Source organism: Panulirus ornatus, chromosome 53, assembly GCF_036320965.1.
Source record: "Panulirus ornatus isolate Po-2019 chromosome 53, ASM3632096v1, whole genome shotgun sequence".
NCBI classification, from domain to species: Eukaryota; Metazoa; Arthropoda; class Malacostraca; order Decapoda; family Palinuridae; genus Panulirus; species Panulirus ornatus.
In genome coordinates this window covers 11320147-11330491 of record NC_092276.1, presented here as the reverse complement: position 1 = coordinate 11330491, position 10345 = coordinate 11320147, and the positions used below count along the sequence as shown (strand labels likewise).

General features: G+C 47.0%; 1 protein-coding gene across 1 annotated transcript; it reads left to right on the top strand.

The window, feature by feature from the left end:
* The first annotated feature begins 1723 nt into the window (after positions 1-1723).
* On the top strand, positions 1724-8941 carry LOC139765236 (uncharacterized). The gene is made up of 6 exons (XM_071692576.1): positions 1724-1945; positions 2167-2287; positions 2816-2955; positions 3163-6045; positions 6188-6250; positions 7031-8941. Exons 1-6 carry the CDS (start codon positions 1834-1836, stop codon positions 7219-7221), a joined length of 3510 nt encoding a protein of 1169 aa, XP_071548677.1. The 5' UTR covers positions 1724-1833; the 3' UTR covers positions 7222-8941.
* The last annotated feature ends 1404 nt before the right edge of the window (positions 8942-10345 follow it).

Here is a 10345-nt window from a genome sequence, read left to right as displayed (position 1 = left end):
TAGGAAAAGCCTTATCATGTCTCTTCTTTGGTATAAAGCTTCGTCCATCCATTTTCTCATCCACTTTTCGAAGACTACTTATCCACTTTATATAAACCCTCCCATCCACTTTATAAAACCCTTCCATCAACTTTATATAAACCCTCCCATCCACTTTATACAAACCCTCCCATCCACTTTATAAAAACCCTCCCATCCACTTTACAAAATCCCTCCCATCCACCTTATAAAAACCCTCCCATCCACTTTACAAAATCCCTCTCATCCACTTTATAAAACCCTCTCATCCACTTTATAAAAAACCCTTCCATCCACTTTAAAAAAAACCCTCTCATCTACTTTATAAAATCCTCCCATCCACTTTATATAAACCCTACCATCCACTTTATATAACCCTCCCATCCACTTTATATAAACCCTCCCATCCACTTTATAAAAAAACCCATCCACTTTATAAAATCCCTCCCATCCACTTTATAAAAACCCTCCCATCGACTTATTTAATCACAAACTTCTAATCTCCAGTTCAATTCCTCGTAGCCCTTCCAACTTGTATGGAACGTTTATCATGGCCCTTCCAACTTGTATGGAACGTTTATCATGGCCCTTCCAACTTGTATGGAACGTTTATCATGGCCCTTCCAACTTGTATGGAACGTTTATCATGGCCCTTCCAACTTGTATGGAACGTTTATCATGGCCCTTCCAACTTGTATGGAACGTTTATCATGGCCCTTCCAACTTGTATGGAACGTTTATCATGGCCCTTCCAACTTGTATGGAACGTTTATCATGGCCCTTCCAACTTGTATGGAACGTTTATCATGGCCCTTCCAACTTGTATGGAACGTTTATCATGGCCCTTCCAACTTGTATGGAACGTTTATCATGGCCCTTCCAACTTGTATGGAACGTTTATCAAACATTTACCTGCATAACATAAACTATTGCTGGTTTAGATCATTGGAATGTGTGTACATGCGTGTGTGTGTACATGCGTGTGTGTGTGTGTGTGTGTGTGTGTGTGTGTGTGTGTGTGTGTGTGTGTGTGTGTGTGTGTGTATAGAAGGTCATTAAGACTCGTTACAACACTGCAACAGACTCCTCACCTTGCCAACGTCTGCATCATCAGTGCAAATGCCAGTATGGTTGTTTGATAAACCTTATCAGTTATAGAAGCTGTTGAATCTCTGGTGACACTACAACGGCTTCAGCAACACACACACACACACACACACACACACACACACACACACACACACACACACACACGGGGAGACTATAATAAAGTTGGAGTGAGCTAAAAACAGACCGTCTTTATAAATATGTTAAAGGTTTTTGATGTTCACAAGGGTTAGTAGGATGACGGAGGTGTTTTCGTAGTGTGGGGCTTGGTGTGGTTGTAGTTCCCGACTGCAACCTTGGGGACGAGGGATCTCCAGTGGCAGGAGTTGACTGTGGCGTGAGTGGTGCAGGAGCTTCTTCCCTGAACTCTCAGATTAAGGGCGGGAGGAGGAGGAGGAGCGGGCGTAGTGACCTTGTGACCTGACCCCTCACGAGGGTGCTAACAATCAAAGACGAGTGGGTAATGCTTTCTAAAAGGGGAGTAGGGGAGACAATTTCATAGGGGGTGTGTGTGGGTGTGTGTATACCACCCCGTCCCTCTGGTGGCAGCGTCCTTCAACACTGCTTCGTCAGCGGTGGTGTTGCCACCACCTCCGCCACAACCCTGGCTGACAGGTGTTGCCAGAACCTCTTCTCCTCACCAGTCTACCATACCGGTGTGTTGTGGCAACCAGGCATCTCTCCCGTCTCTCTTGTCTCTCCAAGTCGATGAGATCAGAGGCATTAGCAACCATCTCGTCTCGCTGTCCTCGTTATACACGCCAAGGGAGGGGAGAGACCACGTTTGGCCTCGCTGTGGACCTCGCTGACGAGACGAAAGGTGAGAGACAATCTCGTTTTTGTTTTTCCATCTATCTCTTCGTCATAAAATAAGGTTGAATTTACAACCAAGTCTTTTTTGGACATTTGGTTGACACTGGGTCATTCGTAAACTGAACCTTATAAGCATCGGACGTTGACCTCTCTCTCTCTCTCTCTCTCTCTCTCTCTCTCTCTCTCTCTCTCTCTCTCTCTCTCTCTCTCTCTCTCTCTCTTACCCAGGCTGTGGGCGCGGGACAGCTGAAATGTCCAGCTGGGCAGTGACGTTTCCAGGGCCGGCTGCTGCACTGCTGCTGTTGCTGCTATCGAATCTCAGCCTCACCGCTGTTGCTACTACTGATGGGTGAGTGCGAGGGGAGAGGGATGAGAGGGAGAGTGAGACAGTTACTTGTGGATCCGTAAGGCGAGTGTGTGTGTGTGTGTGTGTGTGTGTGTGTGTGTGTGTGTGTGTGTGTGTGTGTGTGTCTGTATATATTGAAAGAGAGAAAGAATAACTACTCTTAACAACCAATTAAGTCACAAAACGAGTATCATTATTATCATTATTACTATTATTATTAATATTATTATTATTAGTTATTATCATTACTTGTACTGTTATCATTATCATTATCATTATCATTATCATTATTATCATCATCTCTACTTCCACTATTATTTCTGACGCTACTATAACATAGCAATAAGTGCTTTAGAACCACTTAAAAGACATAAAAATACGGGGAGCTAAAACAGTTACCATCTAAACTTTAAGAAAAAAATACTCAATTCTTATTTTTGAAAGAAAATAAGCAACAAAATATCTATTTTCTATTCTATTCTTTCCCTCATTTTGATCTTTTTTCTAAAGACTTTGTTTTACGGGGCGCAGGACAGAGCGCGAGGGCAACAATGTGCCGGGACTTGATCGGGCAGACGCCGAGCGGGAGACGCGACGCTCGATCGACGGGCCGATGATGGAGAATATCGGGGAAAAGTGGAGGTCAAGTAAGAAATTACTGACCTTATCAGGTCAGTCTGAGAGGGAAGGCAAAATTACTCACACCAGTGGAACAAGGTCATCATAGACTGATCCTTATCATCAAATATTGCAAAGATTTAATACTGCAGTTCCCCCCTCATTGTTAACCCAACTTCGGAAAAGACGTGACACTAGTGATCTTTTATCAGTCATTCACTTGATGGATAAGCGCTGCTGATACCTGATCTTCCTTACAGACCAGCGGGAAGGTAGAGGAACTGGGGCTTCCGACGAAGGACATGAGATGTGGAAGTCCTGGGTTCCCTTAGGAGACGCAAACGACCTCCCATCTGTCGTCCAAGATGAGTCTTTGATTGAGTTCTCCCCTTCGTCAATTCGGGTGGCTGATGGTCAGATCACGCCGGCGAGGACCTACCTGACGAAGACACAGGTCAACGGGACCTTCCTGGTCCACAAGAAGAGGAACTCCCTGATCAAGAGCCAGCAGAATAGGACCACCTCCCTAGTGAACACCCATCAGAAGAAGACCTCTTCGGTAAAGACCCAGCGAAAGAAGACCTTACTGACGAAGAAGACCCAGCTGATCAATAAGACCCAAACGAAAAGAACCTCTCTGCTGGAGGAGCAGCAGAATAAAACAACTAGCCTGGCGAAGGAACAGTTAGAGACAAAGGAATCCATAAGATACAAGCGGGAATATCCAAGGGCACCAGTAGACCCACTCTGCGAGATGAAGATCATACAGTGTGCCACGGACGTCTTAGGGCATTCTCCTCCCCTCCAGTCTGCCCGACTTTATCCCTCTCCTTTTCTTTCAGGATCCCCATATAGTACCTCTCTTTCAGAACGTCCCTACCCTCCTTCTTCAGGAGATCCGTATTCTCTACCTTCTTCAGGAGTCTCGTATTCTCAACCTCCTTCAGGAGTCTCGTATTCTCAACCTCCTTCAGGAGTCTCGTATTCTCAACCTCCTTCAGGAGTCTCGTATTCTCTACCTTCTTCAGGAGATCCGTATTCTCTACCTCCTTCAGGAGATCCGTATTCTCTACCTTCTTCAGGAGATCCGTATTCTCTACCTTCTTTAGGAGATCCGTATTCTCTTCCTTCTTCAGGAGAACCGTATTCTCTACCTTCTTCAGGAGATACGTATTCTCTACCTTCTTCAGGAGATCCGTATTCTCTTCCTTCTTCAGGAGATCCGTATTCTCTACCTCCTTCAGGAGAACCGTATTCTCTACCTTCTTCAGGAGATACGTATTCTCTTCCTTCTTCAGGAGAACCGTATTCTCTACCTTCTTCAGGAGATACGTATTCTCTTCCTTCTTCAGGAGAACCGTATTCTCTACCTTCTTCAGGAGATCCGTATTCTCTACCTTCTTCAGGAGATCCGAACTCAAACTCTCTTTCAGAAGGTTCCTTCCCTTCTCCTTCAGGAGCTTCCTACCCTCTCCCACCGCATCCTTCTCCACCTCTGTCCCCTTCGTCAGCAGATGCGCCAAACGCTCCCTTTAGCTCAGCTACCTATCCAGTCTCATTACCTTCCTATCCTTCCAGCCAAGTACTCCAGCCATCCTATCCAGCTCTATCCTCGAAGCTTGTGTCTATCCCAGCCCAACCTTTCATTCCTGGCCACGGCACTATCCCGCCACATCCAGAAGTCCCTGGGATGCCAAACCTACGAGCTCATCCATTTATCCCATCCCATATGACTATCCCAGGTCATCCATCTATCCCAGGGCATGTATCCATTCCAGGTCATCAAACTATTCCTGGTCATCCGTCTCTCCCAGGTCACCCGAGCCTCTCCGCTCACCTGACCATACCAGGTCACCCGCTTATCCCAGCACATTCATCCATCGCAGGTCATCCCTCGGTGCCCCCTCATCCCTCAGTCCCAGGTCATCCATCCATTGGTAGTCATCCGACGATACCAGGTCATCCAACTATCCCAGGTCATCCAAGTATCTCAGGTCATCCGTCAATTCCCGCGCAACCTACAGTACCAGGTCACGCATCCATCCCAGGTCATCCATCTGTGCCAAGTCACACATCCATCCCAGGTCACGCGGAAGTGCCCTCTCATCCATCTGTCCCAAGTCACCCAACTATCCCAGGTCATGGGACTGTTGAGGGTCATCCGTCTATCCCAAAACATCCGAGGGTAGAGGGCCATACCTCCGTCCCAGGTCACCCGTCTATCCCGGCTCATCCATCTATACCTGGCCATCCCTCGCTGTCATCCCATCCTTTCATCCCAGGGCACGGGAATATCCAAGCTCATAAGACTATCCCACAACACCCGACAGTCCCTGGCCATCCCAGTATCCCAGCTGAACCATCTATCCCATCCCATCCATCTATTCCTAGTCACAAGTCTATCCCAAGGCATCCTAGTATCCCAGGTCATCCATCCATCCCATCCCATCCGGCTATTCCGGGCCATCCCTCCCTACCTGGACACCCATCGTACTCGTCCCACCCCACTATCCCAGGTCATCCGTCTGTCCCAGGCCACTCAAGCGTCCCGGGTCACTCGTCTATCCCAGGTCATCCGTCTGTCTCGGGACATTCAAGTATCCCAGGACACTCATCCATCCTAGCTCACCCTAACATCCCAGCCCACTCTACTATCCCAGCTCACCCTAACATCCCAGCACATTCCACTATCCCAGGACATTCAAGCATCCCGGGACATGGCAAAATCCCATCGCATGGGACTATCCCAGCCCATCCAACCGTCCCAGGTCACAGATCTGTCCCAGGACACCCTACCATCCCTGGGCATCCAAGTGTCTCAGGGCACTTAACTGTCCCATCCCACATGGCTATCCCGGGACATCCCTCCGTCCCAGGTCATCCCGATCTTCCGTCCCATCCACGGACACCTTATCATCCCCCCATTTCTGCCCACCCGTCTATCCCAGCACACCCTCCTATCCCGCGCCATCCCACTATCCCAGGGCACCCGCAAATCCAAGGTCACATGACTATCCCAGCTCATCCGCCCATACACTCCCATCCAACTATCCCAGGGCATCCTACTGTAGAAGCCCATCCCGCTATCCCGGCCCATAGGCCGATGCCCCCTCATCTCACTATCCCAGCCTACTATCCCGGAAGTAAGTAACTACTTTTAGCATTACCAATCATTTTATATAAGTTCCTACTTATATTTCTCTCTTGTGTCTCCCCTGATGATGTGATTATTACACGAAAGTGCACTTGGGAACTTTTTTCTGACCTCATTTGACCTTATTTCAGAGGTGTCGATCCTTGAGCCTTGTGACCACCCGGAGTCGAAATCAGGATCTTCTCCAAGAGAAGGTAAAGTTCCTGCACCTGCAGGATCTTCGTAAGATATTCATACAACTATTCGCCCGAATATCCATGACAAATTTCCCCCTCACGTATCACTGTAACTATGCCCTCCCTCTCCAACCAACCATGTAATTAAGCCCTTCAACAACCCAGTCACTGTAGCTAAGCCCTCCAACAACCCATCCACACAGTCACCGTTTCGAACGTCCCTCCCTCTCTCTCTCTCCTTTCCTGAGCCCCTCCCAACACCTTCCTCTCTCTCTCTCTCTCTCTCTCTCTCTCTCTCTCTCTCTCTCTCTCTCTCTCTCTTCCTTTCCTCAGCCTCCCAAACACCTTCCTCTCTCTGTCTTTCCTTTCCCGAGCCCCTCCAAACACCTTCTCTCTCTCTCTCTTTCTTTGCGTTCCTAAGCCCTCTCAAACACCCCCTCCCTCTCTTTGCTTTCCTAAGCCCTCCCAAACACCCCCTCCCTCTCTTTGCTTTCCTGAGCCCCTCCAAACACCTTCTCTCTCTCTCTCTCTCTCTCTCTCTCTCTCTCTCTCTCTCTCTCCTTGCTTTCCTGAGCCCCTCCAAACACCTTATCTCTCTGTATTTGCTTTCCTGAGCCCTCCCAAACAACCCCTTCCCTCTCTTTGTTTTCCTGAGCCCTCCTAAACACTTTCTCCTCCTCTCTCTTTGCTTTCCTGAACCCCATCCCATCCCTAAACTTGACTCACGGTCACCTAACACACATCAATCACCTCTCAAACGCCCTAAGTTCCTTTCCCCTCTGTCTTTTCCCAACGCAGATCCTTGTGAGCGTTCGTCGCCGCCGATGGGAAAGGAAGGGAAGACGTGCGTGTTCCCCTTCGTTTACCGCGGAAGGATGTTCCGCAGCTGCACCGTTGTGGATCACGGGCGCCCCTGGTGTGCCACGGAGGTGGACGAACACTCGGTCGTCGTGAAGTGGAACACGTGTCCACCAGCATCGAGTGAGTGACTGAGGGACAGGGAGAGAATGGAGGAGGGCGTCTAGTGGGGAAGGAAGGGAGGTGGACGTCAGTGATCTGGTAAGGCGCCTACGAGGCAAGTGAAAGGATCTATGAAACAGGTGGAGGAAGGACCCGAGTTACAGATGGAAGGGAACCATGAAATAGGTGGATGGGACCGTGAAACAGGTGGAGGAAGGACCCTTGTTACAGATGGAAGGGAACCATGAAATAGGTGGATGGGACTGTGAAACAGGTGGAGGAAGGACCCGTGTTACAGGCGGAGGAAACCATGAAATAGGTGGATGGGGCCGTGACACAGGTGGAGGCAACCATGGGAACAGGCGGAGGAAACCATGAAATAGGTGGAGGAGGGAGGAGGGTGGCCAGTCTACTGATTGTAGATTTTTAGAGGCTAATTGTGTGTGTGGAGGTTTCGCCCATGTAGTGGAGAAATGGGATAATTGTGTGTGGAGATTTCGCCCATCTTGTACTGAAGTGGATTTAATCTTTGTGCGAAAAAATGTGTTACAAGTGGAAGAAGAAAGAGGGAGAAAGATCAGGAAGGATTCGACACCTCACCAAAAGATCTAACTTCTATCTAAGTCTCCCGTACACCGTTTTCTTTGGTAGAATTCTAGAAAATGGGATGTCCGTTGACATTCAATACCCAACAGAATATCAATAACTTCATTTATCGCTTGGGTTGCACTGAGGAACGTCGGAAGATAGATAGATAGATAGATAGATAGATAAATTAGATAGATAGATAAATTAGATAGATAGATTAGATAGATAGATTAAGTAGATTTGATAGATAGAGAGATAGATACAAGGATCCAAAAACTATAGAGCTAAAGTCTCATTCGAAAATAAGGATATACATTTGCAGCAAAATATCCACTGTGGACTCAGATACAGACATCCACATTGGGAGAAACACCCTTAGTGACACCAGACAGAAAGTTTGTTGAGGAGGGCGACGTAAAATGCTATACAGACGTGTTGCTACTTCCCTGGAGGAGACGACCTGATGAATGGGTCTCAATTAAGAGGGAAGTGGGTGCTGAATGTTGGGTAATAGTGCACAGACAAGAGCAGGAGAACGTGTGTTCCTTCATGACACAGGCTGTGTGTACAAGGTACCCAGTTCAATTTGTCCATGTCAATGGTTTTAGAATTGAGATTAAAGCCGATCGATTTAGGAATAGTGCACCTTTGCCTCCTACAAATAATAGTCCTTGGTCCCCTTTTTTTTGCCACAAGCGATGTCGTTATTCCCATTTGGCTTAAAAGCGTATGGCGTATCATCTATCGTAAGATGGCATATAAAGGGCTTTCCTATGTGGCGTAAAAGCGTTTGGCGTATCACCTATGGTAAGATGGCATATAAAGGGCTTTCCTGTGTGGCGTAAAAGCGTATGGCGTAATAGCAATGGTAAGATGCCACATCAGAGGTTTCTTATCTCGCTGTGCCAAAAGCGCAACGCCAGACATCACTAGTCTACCCTGCGTCCGAACATCAGAGAATCTCTCGTAGCAGAAGCCAAACGTGATGATCTGAGGAGAGGTTTCGAACACGGTGAAGGCAGCCAATCACGTCACGGATTTGATAGGCGCTCAGAACGGATACGAAGATACAAATTTGGGGGTCTCTTGTTTATTTATTCCCATAGTTCGCCAAAATAACAAAAAAAGACTATTAAATTATTTTACGTCTATGATTATAATGATAAATAAAAACACGGATGATAACTATATCATTTTATGATTAAATATTTCCCCTCTTCTATTTATCATTTACTTTGAATAAATTCTCAATTTTCTATTCTTATCGTCAACATGTATCATAATCCCATGTATCTGTACGATAAGAAAAAGCTAATCGCTTTTCCTTATCTAAAGACACACACTGCATGTCGTTCTTAGCCATAGTTCAAATGTATATTATCTTTTTTGTGTGTGTTCAGGTCTATTGTCAAATGAGGCAGACTCGTATGGTCCATTTGCAGTTCCTAGTAAAACATTTACATCACACACGCAAAAAAAAGGGAGTAGAACTGGTTATTCCTGGCTCTACTGCACCTGCATGCAGTGAAAATATATATACATATTTTCCATAACTTTTCTACGTGTTGTTTTATGCGCGTGTGTCTGTGTCTGTCTGTCGAGTCTGCATGTGTACTTATGTGTGGATATACATATATGTGCATGTGCGTGTAGAAAGTATCTGTGATTATGTTCTTACATGTGTGTGTGCGTGTGTGTAATCACCCATTCGTAGTTACCTGTTTAAAACTTGCATATGAAGAGAGGTTTACATTCGTGTGTGTGGGTGTGTCCTTTTCCCTTTAGTTCTTCAGACCAACAAATGCACTATAGTAACACAATCTATTCAGGATCCACGCCCTTATCCTTAGGATCCTTTCACTGAGGTAGAATCCACCTCAGATGTAGTAATATCGATTCCCAAGCCCCCTCCCTCCCGCAAGTGTCTTCCTCAATTGGAGCAGTACACATCTTATCGATCCATAAGCTCCCCACCACCTCACTGGGGCGTCCCACGGCGATTTCAGACCCCCAAGTGGGAACCTCTGTCCTCAACTCCACAGTGGATATAATGCCACTGGGGTGTAACCAATTTGTGTCTCATAAGACTTGAAGGAGCTCTTTAAGTTTTTCAGCTCCTTACTTACATCCCTCCTTCCCCCAAGGAGTCCCTTATGACCCTTCTGGGGTGGGTGAGGGGTTGGGGGATCCTGTTACTCCAGGAGAGCTAGCCACGTCCACCGGCTGTGACCACGGGTCATAGATTGTTGTGATGTATAAATGCGTCGACGTGCAGAGAGTGTTTGAGCAACTGAATAGTATTTGGTCATTGTCTTCTTTATGGCTGTTGCATCGTGGGCATGAGAAGTCCTTTCGCATGCCCTCCTCACCTTCTTCTTAAAGTGAATCTCTGACCTTTGCCATTGTTTTCTTAGGCTGGGATTTCCATTCAGAAACTCAACAACAAGTGGGCGAGGTCTAGGGTCTAATATGACATACCTCCGCATTATCTTACTCGGTCATGTCCTCTTGAGTTTGCACCGATCGTCGCTTGTCTGTTTCGTCTCTGTCTAAAAACTGAAGCTT